Source organism: Carlito syrichta, unplaced genomic scaffold (assembly GCF_000164805.1).
Source record: "Carlito syrichta isolate Samal-C Ts95f unplaced genomic scaffold, Tarsius_syrichta-2.0.1 Scaffold304030, whole genome shotgun sequence".
Taxonomy (NCBI): domain Eukaryota; kingdom Metazoa; phylum Chordata; class Mammalia; order Primates; family Tarsiidae; genus Carlito; species Carlito syrichta.
The window spans coordinates 469,247-492,104 of NW_007248126.1; the positions used below are offsets into that span (position 1 = coordinate 469,247).

The 22,858-nt window shown below is 33.2% G+C and overlaps 1 protein-coding gene across 2 annotated transcripts in view; it reads left to right on the forward strand.

Annotated features, from left to right (window-relative positions):
• Positions 1–15,489, forward strand: part of LUZP2 (leucine zipper protein 2) — a 323,334-nt gene extending 307,845 nt beyond the window's left edge. Inside the window, exons 10-11 of one of the 2 annotated variants that reach the window (XM_008059417.1) lie at positions 13,877–13,954; positions 14,732–15,489. In XM_008059417.1, the coding sequence (XP_008057608.1) occupies positions 13,877–13,954; positions 14,732–14,836 (183 nt within the window). In that variant the 3' untranslated portion in view covers positions 14,837–15,489. The remainder of the gene's footprint in view (positions 1–13,876; positions 13,955–14,731) is intronic. The other variant, XM_008059418.1, reaches the window with a different exon arrangement.
• Positions 15,490–22,858: the final 7,369 nt, after the last annotated feature.

The following is a 22,858-nucleotide window of genomic DNA, read 5'->3' on the forward strand; positions in this document are numbered from 1 at the left end:
AGGTGGGATTAATGGTAGTCAATATCTGTCTGGGGATGGGGAGACACCCCATATCAACAAAGGTGTCTGCACGAAACCCTTAACTGTACCCCGCAATATCAAAATAAAAAATATTGATAAAAGCAAACTAAACTAAACTAAAAAAATTTGATTGATGGAAAGGACAGCTAAGGATGGAGCTAAATATATATAAACAAAATGAGCATCTAATATATGCAAGATACTCAGCTAGGAAATTTTCTAGGTTTTAAAATAGTTAATCTACTCCATTCAATTGAGGTAGGTATTGTTTTGCCTAGTTTATAGATAAAAAAGTGGAACCTCATCAATTTGAAATAAATGTATCACCCACATTACCCCAAGTTCATACAGTTGACAAGGGTAAAATAATTTGTCTGGTTCATTTGAGCTGCTATAACAAAATACCATAAACTGGATGATTTATAAGCAGTATAAATTTATTTTCATAGTTCTAGACATGTAAAAGTCCTTGTTTAGTCTGGGCTCTGTGGCTTAACCTGTAATCTCACTATTTTCAGAGACTGAGGTGGGTGGATTGCCTGAGCCCGCGGGTTTGAGACCAGCCCAGGTAACTTGGTGAGACCTCATCTCTACAATAAAATAAAATTTAAAAATTAACTGGACATGGTAGCGTGTGTCTGTAGTTTAGGTTACTTGAAAGGCACTCTAGCCTGGGCAAAAGAGTAAGACTCCAATTCAAAAAGAAAAAAAAATAAAATAAAGAAAGAAAAGACATGTACTGGTGACTCATGCCTTAATCCCAGCACTTTGGGAGGCAGAGGTGAGATGATTGCCTGAGCTCAGGGGGTCGAGACCAGCCTGGGCAATTTAGTAAGCCCTCGTCTCTGCAATAAATCAAAAAATTAGCCAGGTGTGCTAGCATATGCCTGTAGTTCCAACTTCTTGAAAGACTGAGGTGGAAGTTTCGCCTAAGTCCAGCAGGTTGAGGCAGCAGTGACTGAGTGTGCCACTGCATCCAGCCTGGGTGACAAAATGAGTTTTTAACAAAAAAAAAAAAAAAAAAAAGAAAGAAAGAAAAAAGTCCTTGTTTAAAGCATTTGCAGATTTGGTGACTGGGAACCCTCCTCACTTCCTCATAGATAGCCATTTCTCACTGTAACTTCATGTTGTGGAAGGGGTAAGATAATCTCTCTGGGGCTTCCTTTATAAGTGCTTTAATACCATTCGCAAGGGTTCTGCCCTAGTAACATAATCACCTCCCCAGGGCCACACCTCCATACACCATCACCTCCTGGGTGAGGATTTCAACATATAAAATTTGGGAAGAAACAAATCTTCAGATCAAAACAACATGCTCATCTGGAATCCCTCATAAATGGTATTAATGCACTTATAAAGGAGACCCGAAAGAGATTATCTTACCCCTTCCACCATAAGAAGTTTCAATGAAGAAATGACTATCTACGAGGAAGTAAGCCTTCCCAGACACGAAATATGCCAGTTCTTTGAACAAGGACACACTACCCTCTAGAACCATGAGAAATAAAGAAACTTCTTTATTTACACTGCTGTGATACCCTTGATATCTCATTTCATTGTGATGTCAACATTTTTAATGTAAACATTATTATCACCATCTTACAAATTAGTGGAAGTGAGGTTAAATTGGTATTTCCCAAACAAGTTTCCACGGGCAAGTGCTGGCAAGTGATGAAGTTCAAAAGGACAAAGATGTAGTAATTTGACATGGAATAAAGACCAAATAACATAATAGTGAACTTTCCATTAATGTTTTTCCTCCTTGTCTTGCTTCATTTCTATCCCCTCCCTTCTTTCTCTCTTTCTCATTCAGGACAATCTTTTGTCATTCCTTATATAATTTTCAAAAAAACATTTAAAAAAAAAATATATTGCTGAAAGATTGCAGTCTGTTTTATTTGTTGGGTTTTTTGGTTCTAATGTCAAAATTTAACTTTGATCATCCCAATGTTAGTCAATAGTGTCTAGTTTTATTCTGCCATAAAATACTAAATTCCAGGAACTTTGATGTTCATTAAGTTACCCACATTATCACTAAGGGTAGGGATGCAAATTCATTTGTGCATGACCTCAAAGTTTCTTATCTTCCTCACGCATTACAATGGGACTCTTGATAATTACTGAGAACGTACCAGTATTAGAGTCTTCTCTACTATGTTGTGTTTGTGTGTTGCTTTTATTCACAGAGAAAAGCAATTAGTAGGGTTTGTCTCAATTACATAGTTTTGTTGTGACCTTGATTGTTTTGTGGTCATAATATAACATTTTGTTAGATGGCAGTTCATTGCCAGAAATTACATAAACAAACTGGTTATTCCAGTAGTGTAGGTGAAGATGTATATCTGAGGAAGAGTACTTAATCATTTTAACATAGATGAGTTCATGAATCATCCCACTTCATAATTTCCAGACCCAGCTGTGCTGCTCCCTAGGTCTCCCATATAATTGAGTGGGCAAGCTGCATATCGAAGCGGCAGAATTTGTGCATGCTTTCCTGATTAATCTGTGTATTTTATTACTTAACTTTCTAGATCTGGGTACTTTACTAATCAGGTTGAATTTTACTTAATTGAGGTGATGAAAGTGTTTTGAAGACCTGTGCTACCCTTTGGATGTACTGTTTTATGTAATTCATAAAATTATTGATTAAATGTTTATGTTTCTTTTAAGACAGAAAATAATTCCTTTGTAAAATTAATCCATCATTCCCTAAAACTCATTACATCTCTCTCCCTTCTTCCTCAATTTAATTTAGATTGCTTAATTATATATGCAAGAGGAGAAATGGCATCTGAACTTTTCCATTAGTTCAAGAAAAATAGGTTGAATTTTAAATTGATAAGGAAAGAAGAGCTTAAGTTTCCAGGAACTTTTCCAATTTCTGCTTATTTCTATATACATGGATATTGCCCTGTAGGCCAACTATACACAGATAAGCAGTTCTTGTATAAATGACAATATGTTAGTGGAATGTGAAAGATCAGCGATGTCTCTAAGAAAAGAGAAGAAGGAAGACAAAAGGAGGAAAAAGAAAAGAAAGGAAGAACAAGAAAAATAAAAGGAGGGGGAAGAAAGAGATGGCGCAGGAAAGAGGGGGAAAGATCAAAAGGAAAAGAATGAGAAAGAGAAAAAGAAAGGAGGAAGAATTCATATACAGATGTCAAAGACAAAAACAGAGAGTTACAAAGATGAACTGGCAGATAGATAGGTAGGTGTGATGTGCTATTTTGAAATCAACACAAATCTCAAAGCACACCAATGAAATTGTCAGTTTCTCTCCCCATCTTTATCATTGTATTTTGACATTTTAAGAGTTTTGACAATATTAAGAGTTTAATACATTTTATTTCTGTCGATTTTCTCTTCTTTGCAGTATTGTAATATTATATATATATGATTTTGTTTTGTATACTTTCAGATTAAGTATTTTTTATATTAATATTCTAAAAGTATCGTCTCCATGACTGTTAAGTATTTTATCTTATTATTTTATCATTAATTAATTAACTGTACTACTTATGTTCACCCATTCCTTTATTTCTTTATTTTCATTTTTGTTTCTCTTATCCAAATCACCATAATGAATACTACTGAGTAGTATGCTTTTTTTCAATTCATTTTGTTTTAAATTTTGGATTAATTATTCAAATAATTCAAATAAATGCTCTGTTTGGAAATAAAATTGACAAGGATAGTAAGAACGAGAAACATGTTCTGACTTCCTGCAAAACATAATGCTCTCACTGAATTATTTCTTAAATATTTAAGATTAAAATATGCACGTTAAAATATGGCAAAGCTGCTTAAATGAACCCAGTGTTTTTTGTTTGTTTGTTGGTTGGTTTTTTTGGTAGTAAATGGTGGTTTGGTCATACACTTTGTGTGGGTTTCTTGCCACTCTGTACCTTGGGTCCAAAGCACACCAGGCACACAGTTATGACTTAGTACATATTTGTTAAAGGCTGAGGGAAAGGACCTTATTAACATTACCTGCTGTTGTCAAAATTGCCTACAACACTCAGTTTTATGTTCATCATTATCATCACTAGTACAATATACAACATATTGAGATCTCAGTTGTCTGGGAGGCCCTGAGAGAAGCACTTTAAATAATGTCTTATTTTTTCTCTGTAAACATTTATAAGAAACAATTCTCCCCATTTAAACATATAGAAATTGAGTTGAGAAAAATTGAGTAATTAGTAATTATTCAAGGCCACCAGTCTAGAAAATAACATTTAAAAATTTAAACATTGACTACACAGACTCCTTATCCATAGGATTTAGCCATTACCTTATTGTGATTAGTCATAGAATATGTTATGTGAAACAGTACTTTTTGTCTCTTTCCAAGAGCTACAGTTTTATTTCAGGTTGTAATAGAAAAATAAAAGAACAGAAAAGAATAAAGTTTTAATAATTACTCAAGGTAGTACTGTGCCACTAGGAAAATAATATATCAGTATGACAAAAGTTCTGTTTTTGTGTGTATGTAACAGTCATAGTAAAAAGATAATCTGTAAGTCTGAGTAGGTGTCAGCAAAGATTAATTATTTTAGTACCTAGTCATTTATCTTGGGCGCCTTTACTGTGGTTTGTCAAGGTGAGTCTGAAGACCATGTTCTTGTATCACATCTCACTTGTTTAAGAAAACAGTCTCCAGCCTCCTCATTTCATCTATCTCCTACATCTTCTCTGCCTGTCTCTTCACTTATCATCCCTGGCACAAACAGTGAAAGGAACAGCGATGAAAGTTTGGCGGGACCTGCTCTTTATACTAACCACAAATGCTTCCCAGTTTTCTAAATGAGCATTTATTGAAAGAAGAATGTCTAGGGAAGCTAGTTCTGAACGTTTTAGAACACGAGTGCCATTTTGTCTTCTCTGAGAATTTTCTTTGATTTTTTTATTGTGACTGGATGATTTTCCCACTCTTTCTGTTAGTTATGTACAACTGAAGGGCTAGCTGAGGGTAAGACACATTTTAATTTGCTCTTGGCATTGCCCCATGATGTTCTCAGACGGGAGGAAAAGGGAGGCATGGGAGTTGGAAGGACAGATAGAATAAATGGAGCTTTTTAACACTACCAGATTTATGATCCTCAGGGATTTATAATTTGAACTGCTCATTAAATAATAGTTGGGAGTTTACAACACAGGTATTGCATTATGATCATCTGGGGCATAATGAAGCCCAAGCAAAGATTTGAAGATATGAATTTACTCATCAAGTGTGAAGAAGGACAAGTAAAATCCTGTAGCCATTATAGTCATTGTGGGTTGGGAGGGAAGGCAGAGAGGTTCTATCTAAGTGGAGCCCTATTATGAAAGATCTTACGTGCTATTTACGTATGCCTGAACTTGATGTGCAGTGGAAAGTCACATATGTGTGTGCAGAGGAGTATCTGTCCTTTTTTTACTTGATTGATTTTTATGCAGCTTGTTAACATGATAAATCCGTTTAGGGAGATATTTCTGGAGACTGAATTCTTTATGGCTTGGAGAAAGATGAGTTTAGAGAGAGCTGGAGAGTTTAATGCAATTTAGGAAAGAGTAGAGAGGTAAATCCCGTGATCTCTGATGATAGATAAAGAAAGTGCATAACCTACCATGCTGAATTGTTTTTATTTTTTAAAAAATGACTTACAAACCTACTCACAGAAAGACTACTGCTGCCATCTGCGACTTTCATTTTTAAAGCTGAGATAAGATAATCCTAAGAGTCCTCTGGGTTATGAGATGCTGAATCTATACGTAGCAATTAAAACTACAAAAGGTATAGCTCTTGTTTTTCTTAGGTTCTGATGAATGTATGTAAAAATAGCACTTTCAAGACTGTCTGCCCCTGGTTGAGATATATTATTATTAAAGTGAAAAATTAATAAGATACCTTGATTGGGATGGGAAGTTAATCATGTTCTGATAATATATATGGTATAAGTTTCAGGCACAGAGAGACTATGAGTCCTTTAAAAATGAACTTTTATGTTGTTTTTTTTCAGTGCTGTAATTTAACTTACTAATGGCCTCATGATATTAAGCTATGAAATTTTAACTCCAGATATTAAAATTATTAAAACCAAACTTCTGACTGACATCTAACTTCTGACACACCCAGGTTTCAACCTCTTTTCAGCCAGGAAAGAGAAAGAAAATGTTGCTGCTTGACAAATTCTGAAAGTAAGAGAGGGATGCTTGTAAAAATGACATAGATTACAAACCTTCCACTGAAAGAAGAGGATCATTTAATGGCATGTCTAAGAAAGCATTACATGGGATGATCACTACAGAGACTCATTCATAAATCTCATCAGATTCTAACATAGAAAAATCATATATTCTTTTCAAGGTAGGAAGTTATTGCAGCATATAATTGTCTCTTGGTGACTACTAGTTTGAGTATAAACATCCTTACCTGGCCTATGAGTTCTTGAACCACCCCTCTTCTGCTCAACTTTCAATATCTCCCCTCTCAGATAATTTTACGACTATTATATCTGGTGCATCCCCCAACTCACCATATGTCTACTTTTACTTCTTTGTTCCCATGACTGCCTCAAAAATCTCTAGCCATCATCAGGCTTCAGTCTCCCCCTTGTGAAGAAATGCATAGTTACCATAATGAACCAAGAGTTACCGTTTCTTCTTTTCTGGATCACATGCATTTCACTGACTCATCAGGCCCCAACATGTACCAACTATTTATTTAGAAAGCTTGGTAAAAACAGTTCAGAAGTATACTATGGGAAACTTTTTTTTAAATTTGTCAAAAATTACATTGTTAACTAAGACTGAAAAATGTGATATGTCTGTCAGAATCAAAGACATTATATAGCTAAACAATAGTGTGAGAGAGAATGTGGAAGATCACAAATGTACAGCAAGAGAAACTTTAAATGCAACAGCAATAATTTTATGACCTTGAAAATGTTCCATAGATTTGTTGATCTCATCTTACCCATGTGTAAACACAGAAAAAAAGTTTTAGTGTTGTCATGAAGACTAAATCAGATGAAACATACATTAAAATCCATTTCAGCATCTGTTATATAGCAGATACCTAATAATCAGTAGTATGCAAATAAGTTAATAAATATCCATATTTCTTTATTTTCAATTTTATATATCTCATTTACAAATACACCTGAAAATAATAATGGTATTTGTTATTTGAGCACATGATCCCAGTATATGTAATATACTGAGTTTGTGTGTATGTGTATACACAAATACAAAAACTAACATATTATATGCATTAAAATAGCAGAAAATTATTCTGAAAAACATGGGCAAAGGGAAAATAAAAACTGACAGAATACACATTTGTATTTTAATTTTCAATAGTTTCAATCCATTTTCTTGACATTTAATATCATCTTGTTTTACCATTGTTTGTAGTTGTTTAAAAATCATAACTAGGAGCAAAATAAAATGTTAGTAATCAGTTCAGTTTTATTACTAATATTTTTATTTTATTTATTTTTTAAAATTATTTTTTAGAGATAGGATCTCACGGTGTCACACAGGCTGGGGTGCAGCGGTAAGATCATGGCTCACTCAAGGCTTAAACTTCTAGGCTCAAGCAAACCTCCTACCTCAGCTTCTGAAAGTGCTGAGATAAAAGACATGAAGCATAGTGCCCACCTGTACTTTAACTATTTTCTTCAACTCATGGTTTCTTTGAGGAAAACTTTAAAAAGACACATGTAATTTTTAGTATTTAGTTAACATCAAGTGATATTAATTGTTATTGTTTTATTCAGGCATAGGTAAATTGCAATATGTCTCAAACAATCAAAGTGAGTAAGGGAGATAGGATCTCTTATAAACTCTCCTGCCTTACGAGCTTCCATGAGAGACATCAAGTATGTTTCTTGATGTGTGGCCTTCTGAATGAGAGCAATAGTGTTAGTACTCGTGTTAATTATAGAAATAAAACTATTTTTATATATTTAGGTAAATATATGAGCATTAACGTTTTTCATTGTTGTCTTCCTTTTATCCCAGTAATACGTTTTGCATACTCATCAGGTTGTATGCATCCACATCGGAGCCTACTGATTTGGGAATAAGATGAATGAGAAATAATGAGATTGGATGATAAAGTACCATGCAAGCATCAAAGAGCCAGCAGTATTAGGTGCAAAAAAGAAGTCAAGGAAAAAGATAAATGGGAAAAAGAATTGTCTGCTATTCTTCCACTTTAAAAAAGCATCTATATATTGTGTTCACACTATTATTTACATATCATCCACCACCCAAACTGTGTTATATACAAATTATCCACTCTCCGCCTTCAAAAGGTGTTGAGCCAGTACATTAAACAGAGTTAAATTATCAAAGCAAAGGTAGAGCAGCACAGTAATAAGATACATTAGGCTCACATGATAAGATGTATAGTCATCTCCTATAATATCTATATTAGGTTGCAATTACAAATTACAAATTTTCATGAGCTTACTAGTCTTAAAAAATACAAATGTATTATGTCACATTTTCTGTGGATCAGAATCTGAAATGTTTTAACCATGTCCTTTGCTCATGATTTCACAAAACTGGAATTAGAGTTTGAGTAGTAGCACCCTCATCTAGAATCTTGACTAGAAAAAAAAATTAGCTTTCAGACTCATTCAAGTGTTGATAAAATTAATTTGTTTGTGGTCACACAGCTGAGATCTTCTTTGTCCTGCTAGCTGTTGGAGTGGTACTACTTTCAATTCCTATAGGGCTCTGACAGGTCCTTCCCTGTGCCTTTCTTATTAGGCCTCTCATGATGATAATCTCTCTGTCTTCAGCAAGGTCCAACCCTTTTAAGGACTCAACTACTATATCACACCCACTCAGATGTATTATTTTAGTTATGTCAAATGTGGGAGTTACATTCTATAGGTTCTGTCTGTGAGCCTCCATTAAAGGGAGGATGTTAAGTAAGGTTTGCACACCAGGGGGTGAGAAACGGGAACTATCTTAGACTTCCACCTGGCAAAATATCCTAGGTAGATCTTTAACAAGCATTTTTACTGTATTAAGATAAGTGTTTTTAAATAATTGTGTTTTTTAAGCATAACTTAATAAATTTAAAGATAATGATTTTCAGACATATAATAAATTCCTAGATTATTTTGATGATAATGACATTGTGTGTGTGTGTGTGTGTGTGTGTGTTATTGAAAGGAAAAATTATAAAGTGCCTGACAAAACTAAAACAAAACAAATTTCCTTTACTACCCTTCAATTTATGCCCTGGAAGACTTTCCTTCCCTTTAGTCACCTTTAGCCTTGACCTTTCAGTTTTCCTTGCATTGGGGCCTACAGATTTCACTCATGAAGAGAGCCATAGTCATGCAGACAGACAGCAAGTCATTTACACAAAGCAGATGAGTGTATCTTACTTTCAGCACAATGAACAACGATCATGTTATGCAATCTTTTTAAAATTATGATTCCACTAAGGAATGGCCTATGTACTTCATGAAAACTCTATAAGAAAATACACTTACCTCTTTTGTACCTTTATATTACTTAACACAGTTCTAAGTAAATATGCCAACAGCAAATAAATTGAAACAGAACTATCATTCTTAATTTATTTCAGATATATATTGTACATTTTAGGGCACACATCATGACAAAGCATATAAAGTTAAAAACAATTGAAAGAAAATAGAGTAACTGGTTTTAGTCTCCTGAAGTAATTATACAAATGCTACTTGTGTATCTAAAATTTTTCACACAAATACACTAAGCAGTTTGAATTTGTGTTTTAATACTTACAGAGATTAGGATAGATATTAATATCCGCATTTTTGATGGTGAAATTCAGGCCCAAGAATGTTATGAGGCTTCTGATAGGTGAAGAGTAAAAGTGAAAGAACTGAGACTTAAATATAGATATACCTGACTCAAAAGCCATGCTCTCATCTCACTGAGAACGCCACTGGATGTGACCTGAAGGTACTTCCCATCATGACACTTTTCCTTTATGGTACTCTCTGTTATATGTTCTCATTTAGGGATTTATGTCTGCTTTCTCCACTAGCATGTAGCCTCCATCAAGAGCAAAGACTTTGCCCTTTTTCAGTGTTCCATTTTCAGTCAGTCAGTGCCTGCCTCATAACAGAAACTCAATAATTGTTTGTGGAATGAATGATTAAAGCATAAAGTGATTTTTGAAGCTCAAATTGACTCTTGTTCAGACAGTTTAAGAATTATCAAGGTAACTCATTAGATTCTCTAGATTTAACTTGTGTGGCCATGAAGCAAAAAAACAAAAACCCTTTGCAGGAGCTTTCCAGTAGTTTTTCTAAAAAATTATATCTACTTTCTAGCTATAGCTGCAAGTAACTATTTTTATCCTCAGTGACCCCACCTCTTACCTTACAACATGGCCTTTTAAACAAAGCGATTGGGTTTTAAGAATCACATGTTTTTTCCAAGGTAGCTTCCTTTGAAGTAGACCTGTTGGCTTAATTCATTATTAAGTGATTCCCACTCTAACCCCAAACCTATGTTTTATTGGCTAAATCTTCAAATATAAAAACCTAACTTTACATAACCTTGAAACACCTGTTTTTCAAGTTTTTTTTTCTTCCCAAACCAAACCATTAGCTGAGGTAATTATTGTTATTGCTTTTGTCTTTGCTGATAAAAGAATAGCAATAGAAATTAATGTTTTTGTATACCCTCTAGCCAGCACTTTTTTCTACATTTTCTTCTCTTCTTTCCACCTTTCCTCTTCTTTCTCTCTTTGTAGAAATTGCATAACTGTTGCATTTGCAACATAAAGTTTTGTAACTCAGTGTCAACTGATCAGATTGTTGATTGGCAGCCATTAATAATAGTAATAGCTAAAATAATACTAGAAGGAAAAAACTGAAAAGAATACTTACTATTTGCTAATATATATGCTGAATATTTTTGTGTGTTTTCTAATTTTACACACAAATTAACTCCATGAAGAAGTAGACCCATTTTAAAGTCAAACAAACTAAAGGCCATATAAAAATAATTTGATCAAGATTACCAATGAATTACCATCAGAGCTAAAATGTTATTCAAAGTCTACTTTAATTCAGAGCACTGTTAATCAATAAGTAGAACTACTATTAAACTACAGTGTGGAAAGTTGATCAAATTTGTTTTGTCCTCCTATCTGCAGTTCTCTGGAACTTTTGATTATCTGAGTCCTATTTGCAAGAGTGAGAGAACTCTATGAAGAAACCTATCTTTTGTATTCCTACCAAATGAATGCCTGTTTCAGCAAAAGCTAGAAGTTTAGTAAGATGCTTGTTAAGGTGCAGTATCTGTGAGGTATAATTGTGTGGCCTTATCTCTGGTGCCTCTCTGAGAAACACTAAGAATTTTGTAAATCCCATCTGATGAAATTTCCACAATGCCTATGAAGTACAAAAAGGGTAATTTAAAGGTAGTGTTCATTATAGGATCAAAGTATCAGAAAAAGTTTCAACTGTCTTCCAGCCACATCACATTTTCTTTAATGTTGAAATGTAATAAGTTTTCATTGTTCAGATGATCAAAGCCTTCTCTCAAATACTTGGCTGTACTGGCATTAGTGAAATAACACACTCCACAGCAAATCTTCTATTATCTTCCTCATGACAATGACCTCAAATGATGCTTTACACGTACGGAGTTTTGAGGGCAAATAAATTTAGGAAATGTTTATATTATATCTCCTTCTTAGAGATTTATAATACTTTTGTTCATTATAAAGAAGTAGATATCAAATTTTATGTGTTATTTGATACTCTGGCATGCTGGTTAAATATGCAAGCCCCATATTTATAGGACAGAATTATTACCCTAGAGTATACTTTTTAATTGTCACCTCATGTGAGAATATGAACAGTTCATTCCAGATCAAAACTTCAAGATAGCATACTTTAAAGTTTTGAGAATAAGTACAGTAAATACATTTTAATGTTGAGTTATTTTCCCCCAAACAAATTTGACTTATGAACTCTATTTTTCCCAAATGAATTTTGGAAAATCCTACAGCATACAAGTTATTTTCTGTATGGAGCATGTATTTTGAGCTTCATTTTATACAGATATCTTAGTCAAATTTTCAAAGTCTGAATGAAAGTATAATAAAAACAAAAGCCAGCTGGTTTATGTATAGCAAAAACAGAGTAATTAAATTTTTTTCAGGGAAATGTGAGATTCCAGATCTAACTGAAACTCATAAAATAAGAAAAAATATGTATTGTCTCCTAGGTAGTGTAGATGATTTTTTTATGCATTTGCTTACAAATATTGAGAAAAAGGTAGTTAAGTTTTCAGCCATTAGTTTCTAGTCTTAGAGTTACAATCTCATTTTTTTATACTGTCGACTTCTTTAGAAGAATAAATTGCGTATTAACGTTTTGGGGCTCCTATCAAATAGACAAATCTGGTCATACAAAGAAAGAAGGCATTTATGAAAATCCCAAAGTTTTGAAATGCTGTCACCATCACTGTTTTTATTCATTTAATTTTTATTTAGAGATTATATATTATTGACCACTTACTAACTGATAGACATCTACCTGTGGTCTAGAAGAGATAAATGTACCCCTTATCTTAAAGGAAATGAGGAGTCAAGCATGATTGTACATGTAAAAATAATGCAAAATGTTATATGCCTAACAGTTTTAGAGCAAGGAACTGTGACTGAGCTTACCTAGTGGTGGAAAGGATGAGCCATGGAGGGAAGGAGTAGCTGTTTTTCAGACTCTCGCAGCTAAGGAAGACTTCCGTGCTTTTAGGAAAGTGGAATAGCATACACATAGGCAAGGGAGAGTAACAAGACATGATTTGTGTCCAAAGAGCAATGCAGTGTCAAAACAGGAAGCATGCAAAAATAATGATTCTTTAAAATCTGAATTGGAGTTGAATTACTCTCCCACACACCTCTTTAGTTATTATCTACTCTAAATTTTGGGGATGTGAGAGTCTGAAGTCAATTTAAATCGTCAGCACCTAGTTGACTTCCATGGAAGAAACTGACTTTTCAAATGTCGGAATTATCCAATGGTCATGGATTACTTAACTGGTAGGCCCTGTTTTATACATGAAATGATTTCAGGAAATACAGACAAACATGCAGATTCTTACACTAAATAATTTGCTTTTAATTTAAAACTATGCTTATAATAAAAAGAAGAAAAGGAGAATAAAGAAAGAAGAAAGAAAGAGGAAAAGGCAAGAAGAAAATAAAGGAAAAGAGGGAGATAGGAAGGTAGGGAGGAAGGAAGGAAGGAAGGAAAAAGTCAATATTTTAACCTTGGTTAAAATAGAAATAAAGCCCAAATAGAATGTTTTTTCCACTGCCAGTACTTCATTCTCACAACTGATGAAGCTCATAAGTAAGTTTTTTCTGGTGAGTAAAATTTAGGATCTTAGTTCCAGAAATATTTAAGATATGAAGAATTTTTTATGAGACAAATTGATGCTCATATTATTTAAATTGCTTTCTGGCTTGCAATATTGATGTTCCTGCAGGCATATAGATCAATGATTTAAATCTTAGAGTCTAAATGCATCCCTGTAAAGTCATTTTATCATCTTTTACTTCTTTTATAACATTTACTGGGAGATAACTTTCCATTGGAATTGCACTTCTTTGTAGTAACAGACTGCCATAAGCACCAATGAGATCTCAAAATTAGCCATGAGTGCTTATCTCTCCTTGGTCACCTGCTCATGTGGTGATATTTTTGTCCCTTGCTCCCCTTTTCGGTATGTATCAAAGTGATATAACTTTCTCCATGGGAAGAATTCAAGTGAGACTTTTTATTCCCTTTCTTTCTTTAATTTAACTTCATTGACCTATTTTCCACTGCTCCTTATTTAGGAGGGCAAAACTTGTTCCATGAAGCACAAAGAGAATCCTCTAAGTAATGCCACTGCAGAATCAGAGCCTATCCCACAGGTATTTTGTCTATTTTTTTCATTTTGATTATGTTAGAAAACACTTCTTGGATCCACTGTACTCAAAGCTTTTCTTTCTTGCTCTTGCTGGAGCAGTATGTAATATTGACTGGTACAATATAGTTCATTTACCTGGTGCTCCAGGACTTTTCCGTGTCTACTGTGACTTCTGCTAAGCTTTTGATTTGATTATGTGAGGTTCTCAGATGATGAAGTGTGAGGAGAATCTTTCTCTTCCCCAACACTCCACCTTCCAGCAAACAAACAAACAAACAAAAACAGATAAAATAGATGTATTTTATATGATATAGGAGATTAAAGAAGATTTGAGGGAGCAGAAAAGGTGGAGAGAAGTACATATTTCAGAAAAACAAAAACAACAAACACGGGTCAAGAACTTTTTCTAAATTTTTGTTCATATTGTTTTCTGTTTGGCCAAAAATATGATGTTATTGTAATTCTTAAAGTTAATTTCACTTAATATGTTTCTCAAATTTGGGGTTAGATTAATTAGAGTTGAGTGATTTGGCCAAAGCTTTCTGAAAATAGTTTAAAGTATATCTTTCCAATTGCAGGCCAATTATTTGTATACACGTTCATAAAGTAGAAGAATTAGCATCTTTACATTTGCTTCAATTTTCTCTGACTTTAGTTTTGATTAAGATGTTGGTAGGCATATATTTATTTTATTACTGTTTTTGTAAGATTTTAGATTTAACCTTAAAATATTTTCATTTTGACTCTTATAATTCTCTTTTCTTTTTGTATTGTTTGACAGAAATTGCAAATGCCTCCTTGTTCTGAATGTGAAGTAAAAAAAGTCCCGGAAAAACAACTGACAAGCTTTGAAGGGATGGCAGCAAGAGAAGAAAAAATACTGTAAATACCAAGAAACTGTGTTAAAAGCATTTATTTGCTATTGTCTTCATACTCTTTTTAGACCACAGGCCTGATGGAAATACTGTTTCTAAAGCATGCAACTTTTTCACAATTTTATGTAACTTTATAAAGTAACCTACAGATTTTCCAAATGGTTTCAGACCAATTATGATCCTTAAGCAATAATCTAATTTTAAGCTAACATCCACAGTCATAAACATATCGATTGGTCTGTTTTGAACTCAAATGCCATCTAACACTTAATTCTCCTGGTTCATTTGGATAACTAGTACTTTTGTGAGGTAGTTGTTGAAATCAACCGAAGGACAATAAAATAGTGTGGGTCCTCAGCATTCTTAGAGTCTAAATCGCAGCCTTTTTATAAGGTTTTGATCCACACTAGCCAATCGAAGTAATCATCCTTGCAACTGGAATTTGTATCAATTTAAAATCCCTGTTTATTTTACAATGCTTACTGCTCTTCTTGTTATTTTGTAGTAATGATTATTATTTTGTCTAAATAGCTCCGTAACAATTCTATAAAGAATTTATTCAGTTAACAGAATTTAATAAATTTGTTTGGCATGACATAGACAAAATATTTGAATAAATGACTACATTTCTGATATATTTGATTAAATTTTATGGCATTCGATAGACGCGTCTTCTCTGTGTGTCTACTGAAATTACTCAGCTTTAAAAATCAACTAACTTGAAATGCTTGGCATGACTCTTGTTATAAAGTTGGGTATGGGAATGTGGGATAAGAGATGGGTTCTAAAATACAAATGGACATGTAGATAATATATATTTCAAAGTAGGTATTTGATGAAAATAACATAGCCAGGTAGAAGTATTGAATTTAGATTCATAGTTTTTCAAAACCAATATATTATTGAAGCAAATCAGTGACTGTGTTAATATTTGAGTTGGAGTTTTATATAGGAATATCACTGATCAAATGAATGCACTCATGGATAATCTGAATATAACATACAAGCAAGAGGAATTGATACTTGAATAATTATTTTATTGATAGGATTGATAGAGCATCCAACTTGCAAACTTAAATTAATAAGTCAGTTGATTCAGTTAGGTTGTCTGCATCACATATATTCACTTTTGCTGCTTAGACCTTTTTTGTAAATGAATAAAGCATATGAAGCCATTGTTATGCAGAATAGATTTGCCAAGCTACAATTAATGCATTTGAAGCTGTTGCTCCTAGAAGATAGTTAATAAAGAGGTACTAAATGAAACTGTAATCAATAGATGAACTCAAATTCTGAAATACAATGGCATAACTTTGATCACAATGACATATTCAAATAAACATAAGGATCTGAAGAATTGGAATATATAGTTAGCTGTAAAGGTAAAATTGTGATATATTCATGTAGCAATTCTACTTTCAGAGTAGTTCAGTGTCATTTATCAGCACGATGATCCCCAACTTGAGAGGGTTCAATTCATAATTTTTCTGAGATTATGGTGATATGAAATGATTGCAATTTTCTTGTATATTAAATTCTGGATTTTCATCTTTTCTTGGACTAGAGAGATACAGTATGTGAGATATTCAACACTTTATTGTAAAATAGACTTTGTGTTAGATGATTTTGCCCAGCTGTAGGCCAATGTAAGTGTTCTGAGCATGTTTAAGCATGTTTATGGTAGAGTTTTGATGGGTTTATTTGTAGGTAACCCTTTTATAAATTGAAGGGCATTTGTGTTTTTCATATAACCTATGAAAGAAAGATGATGTTTTATAGATGACCATAGAGATTTCAGATGAAGTGATCAAGATGAAATAAAAGATCTCAATCTGAAATTCCTCCTCACTCCTTCCCAACTCTAAAAATATAATTTCATTATACAAGGCAGAATATTACTAATCTCCCAAGTCCTATCCTTGTCATGTTCCCATTGTATCCAGGAACCCTAGCCATCTAGAATTATGAAAGCAAAGAAGAGCTATTAGTTTAAATTTAGGCTTATTTTCACATACTTGCCCTGGGCCTCAACTTCTCTCATAAACTCTACAAAATCTATAGAAAATTAATCACCATTTCACTTTAACTCAGCATGTTTGAGGCGTCTTTGGAACTCTTAAAAAGCAGAACCTGGGTGATGCTTTCTGAAATTATTATGATAGATAACATATTGAAAGATGAGTACTTGTGTTAATAGTAATCAAGTTTTCTTGAGCTTCATTTATAAAATTCTTTATTTTATCTGTGTTCTAAATTCCTTTTCTAGTATGTGTCAGTGTAATGTATTTGATTTTATTAATTGTTGGCATGATCAAGTGAGCTTGGAATCAGTATCATGTATGTTTATTTTAAGACGTCTAACATTATACATCCTGCAGTTTACTATGCTATATTCATGACATCCTTTGTCCAAAAACAAACAAAATTGTAGCAGGATATCTTTATAAATATTTTAAAGAAATATTCTGAGAGTTTCACTGATAGTTAAGTATGAGATTATTTTTTGTATGATCTATGACTGTACTTTAATAGATGCATTTATTTCTCTCAATTCTTTAATTGCCCAAAAATAAGACCAGGAAGATTAAAACATTTTGCATAGCTATATGGATCTTTTTTTTTTTCTAAGAGAGGGTTCATTTTTATAATTTATTTTAATTAAAAGCTACACAAATCAATTTTGTATTTGAGAAATTAACATTTTAATCCCACCCATCTTCATACAAAATAGCCTACATACTGACTCTAAATAGTGTAATTCTATTATGTACCGATAGTGATAAGCAGTAAAAGATTATACTTACAAACCACAGAATATAAATTGGTTCTTATTGAGAAAAGGCATAATAAATAACTTGTTTTAATATAGGTAAAACTGGAAAAAAACATTTTTTTCTCTCTGGTTATTTTGCAATACTAACCAATGCTATGTACTTGTTTCTAAGTTAGGAATTTGTTTTGGGCTTTGTGTTGTATTTTACATGCATCAACTATGTAAATGGAACCAATTCCTAAAATATATTAAATTTAAATGAATGCTGACTTTGTCTATCTAATATCAAAATTCTCAAAAAAAGGAATTAAGTTGATCACTCATCTTGACTTTGTGTGTGTGTGTGTGTGTGTGTGTATGTGTGTGTGTGTGTGTGTGTGTAAAATCTCAAATACCTGAATATTGAGAATACTAGGTTGCCAACTCTTTTTAAAAATTATTCTTTGTGTAGATGTTTAGCATCACAGTGCTGTTTAAGATACAATTCTTTTTCATAAAATATATTGAATTATTACACATCTAAAACAGTTGTATGTGAAGGAAACATTTAATGTTTTAGATGGACAATGTGGATAGCTGAACTAAAACAATATTTGTGAACTTTGCTATAATAAAGTCTTTTATTTTTATAGTTCAGATATTATAATTAGCACTAATTGCAGCAGAGACTGAAATAATTATTGATACCATGAACTAGGGTGAACTGACCAAACCTAAAGAGTAATGAAAACATTACTTGTTTAGTTCGGGGACATTTTCTTAGTCACGTGTACAGTTTTAAATTTTCCCAAACTATATGTTCATCAAGATTGTGCTATATAATATTACCAGTCAAGTGATGAAGAATAAAAGGTACTAAAAGATGACCTATTTTTGTTCAGTAAAACTGTTACTAAGATTAAATGTATATTATTCTTTCTAATTGAGAAGGCAAATATTAACATTAAAATAGTACTTACTTCTGTGTATCATGAGCTGAAGACTTTTCTTAAATACCATCCCAGATGTTTCTTCAATCTCTCTTTACCAGTGCCCCCAAATCTTTTATTTAGAGTATGCTTAAAATAAAAAAAGAGTACCATGATGGCAGATATTTTTCTTTTTTTTTAATTTAAAATTGTATTTTTGTTTAGACATCTTTTACATAGATTCAATTATGCACAATAAAATACTATTTATCTTGTCTTCAATTTTTTAATTTTTTAATTGTTGGATACTTATTGTATATGTATACTTGGTGAAATATGATATTATTAGCTATTTATACACATACGTATATATACACAAATATAGTGGAATGACTATATCAAGCTAATTAACATCCATCACTTAACAAGTTAATCTCAAGTGCTTAGAACTGGCTGCCTAACAGAAGATGCTCAAATATTTGTTGAATGAATTGATTTAGATCCTGAAGCAGCATGAAAACAAGCAGGGGAACAGCAACGAAGGAAACATAAGACATAGTCTTCTGGAAAAATAAAATAAATATTACGTTTGTTTGTGTTTTGCTTTCTTTTGTTCATAGACTATTGTCCTTTTCTCTTACAGTTTTAACTGTGGGCCCATGGCTGAGACTTTAAGCAGAGTAGCTATGACCCCCCTGGATGGATTTGGAAATGAAGATCCGTGTAATAGAAATATGTCACATAAGTTTTATGAGTCTGTTGTCATCCAGTACTGACAGCTCTCAGACTTGCACAGGTCGCTGAACTTCTTTTAGCATTAACTTTCTATTCTAGGGGTCTTAAGCAGTTGAACTGAAATCAAGGATTTTCCTCTACATTCTGCAGAGACATAATCTTTTAGTAGAAATATCCCTGGGGCTGCAGAGAAGGCAAATGAACACCAAGAGGGTGTGTCATTGGATTCCATAATCTCTTTATCTTCAACTACAATATTTACTTTTTTATATCATTATTTCTTAGGCTGATTCAATCTGAAAATGCTTTTACTGGAGAAAGGGAGTTCAAGTCTAAAGTGATATGAAAATTGCAGATCAAAGCGACTCCTACGATCCTCTTTTCTTATTTTCCCATTCAGTCAGTCAGTCATTCAGTCATATCATAATTATTATTTGAGATTTTGAAACGTGCCTCCCATTCTATTTGTTGAGGATCCAAATGTAAGCAAAAGTTATACATTTTAATATGAATTAATTTCATATATACCATTCACTGCTTTTAAAAATTTTATCAGCTAAATATTTTCAGGATTACTAGAGAAGGATATTGCAGGTATCTTTATTTCACAGATGAAGAAGTTGAGGTAGAAAAGTATTAATTAAGAAGCCCAGGATCACACAGCTAGTAAGAGGACTAGGTGGAATATCATCCTGGAAATGACACTTAAGCCCATGTGCTTAACAGCTTCACCATACAGCCTCTCCTGAAAAGGGCAAGGCCCTGGCCTAATGGAACTTAGAGTTTAGAGAAAGAGACAGGCATTAGTGAAGAAAGCACATGGATAAATGCATGACTGCTCCAAAGACTAATTTGGGTTCTCTTTATGGCATACCATGGGGTAAGAGTAGCAATCTCTGAATATACTTATCTCAAGTCTTCATAGAGAAAATTATAATAAGCTAAGATTGATGAAGATATAATATTTTGCATGAATGTCTGAAATTTCAAAAATAAAATTTTATAGCATTCTCAGATACTAGCTATCAATATTTGAAAGTGAATACTTAAATTTGAATAACTAAATATTAGTGATCGAGTGTTGTGAAATAAATGAAAACAGTATAAGTGATAATCATCATTGCTTCCTACTCCTTGCCAGTTATTATATTAGGCTTCTTCCATAGAAGAAACTTAAACTCATTTATTTTTCAAGTTTAAATTTGTTTCTCTCTCTCTCTCTCTCTCTCTCTCTCTCTCCACTCCCTTCAAAAGTCATGCGTTTAATATTATAACTGTTGACTAAAATTGTCTGTGTAGTAGTTATGTCATTTATACTTACAGTCACGCAAATGTGGTGTGAATGTGTTCCCCCTTTTTTCTTTCTCAGCACTTTTCCACTCCTGAATTCCTTAACTCTTTTGTGAAGACCATTTTACTCCATGTAGACACAGTATCATCTTGAAAAAGATATAAAATGTAATATATTTGATTCAAGAAAATAGGCATTATTTGAAGCTCCTACCAGGAGAAGTTGACCTCTGCACCTGATTAACTGCTGAAAGAGCACATTTCCCTGAGCAATATCTCTAGCAAAGATGAGAACAAGAGAAGGAAATCTGTAGTGAATTTAGCCAGCCTTCTAACGCTAGCTTATCTTAAACAATTTCTCAAGATAAAGAGCCTATTCAAAGTAAGCCTAGAGATAGATGCTCACCAGAAGAGCCAAACTCGCGTTTAGAGAATGCAGCAGAATTAAGGTGGATGCCCATCAAATTAGCCGCATATTTAAGATGACATCATGGAAATTTCCCTCTGGCAAATTTAAATCTGACATTTTAAGACTTCAGTCTTGATCCTAAAACTTAAGGATTGTTTGGGCTAGAAATTTCCAAATATTACCCCTCATACCTCTCCTTTGAATAATGCCTCATGCATGTACATTGTAGTGTCCGCTTGACGTAGAACTAAACCTTGAAACGGTCATGTCTCCAACATAAGTAAGTAAAATGTACTGCTGACACTTTGCTTATAAAAAACACGAAGAAGGACTTAGCCACAGTGATTTTGACACAGTGAAAGAACAGTAGCAATATGGGTAAAAGGTCAGTGGAAGAACAGACAATGAAAAGTGAATTGTAAAGTCACAGTTTTGACCCCTAAAGCAGATCCTGCTAAAATAGATGCAGCATTAAAAAAAAATGAATCATTGTCTAGATGTTTCCAGTCATTTGTTGGACATTGACTATTTAGATACTTTAATGAATCTTATCCCAATTAATATTTACAAGCTTAAAAAGATGTGAGATGAAAAACAAATGTTCTATGAATCAGCAGAACACAGAATAAACAAGATGTGTTTTTTTAAAAAAGTAAATTAGGCTATGATCATGTTGATGGAATTAATCTAATATCCTTGAAAAACAATATTCCTTTTCCCATTTATTCTCTTGGGAGGACAATGAAGAGCCTGTTTGTGTGTACTCAATTTATTGTGAGTGACAAGATTAGAAAGTGACTGAGGTTTGGAAAAGTGTGAAACCATAGAGAGATATTCTCATTTTCTTTCTTTATGAAAACATAGACTGATGTTTTGAATAAGGAATTAAGACTGATCTTTCTCTAGTAGTAACACCGTCTGTCATTTCCCTCTTCATTATCACCTTCTTGAAAAGGTTTGCATTGAAAGACTTTTTGGTATTGGAGTCTCCAAATGAATTTCAAATATTTTAGGACACATTTGTGTTATCCATTGACATATTACCTCTTAGATGAAACCTAATAATTTTTCATGCATCTTCCTATGCACATACATATGCATTGTATACTTTTGTGCATGTTCCTGTTTGTATATGTCTATTGTGGGCATTATTATAGCAGATTCTTTACATATCTGTTCTTTCTGGCATTTGCACACATCCCCATTTGTGAAGGGGCAAATCTAGTATATGAATATCCTCATATGTCTACATCACTATGCTTGGATATACATGCATGACTTAATGCACATTCATGGATATAAATTTAGCAAAATATAGATATATCTGTTGAAATCATTTTATGCCCTGATTCCACATCTATTTACATATCTTATAATATTTTGACATAAGGATTCTAAGAGCATAGTAGATAACTGTGTGTGCATAGATAAGTGAACCCTCAAAAGTAGTTGCAATGAACACACTAATTCAGACTTTACAGATGGTCACACCAAATGAGCAATTCAAATCAGCCCTTTAATGTGGACAGTAATCTGCCTTTCTCAAGTACACAAGCTTAAGTTATGTTCCTCTCTATGTTTTCAGATTTATCTATAGTTAGACTAGATTAGGGAGTTACATTTGGAGTTATTTGCTGAATGTACTAAAGCAGGAGATTCCTTTTAGTGTGGAGTCTCAAAGAGATTTCAGAAATTATCCTGATTGCAACCAAAGCATTTTTATATGAAAATATGTGGCAAGTAATTATAATTGATGATATGCACTGTGACTATCCTTGAGCAAAGGTGCTCTCTCAGATGAATAAGAATATAAGATCCATGAAAAACTGGGCTCGGTGGCTCAGCCTGTAATCCTGCACTTGGGAGGCTGAGGTGAGTGAATTGCCTGAGCCCGCGGATTCGAGACCCGCCTGGGCAA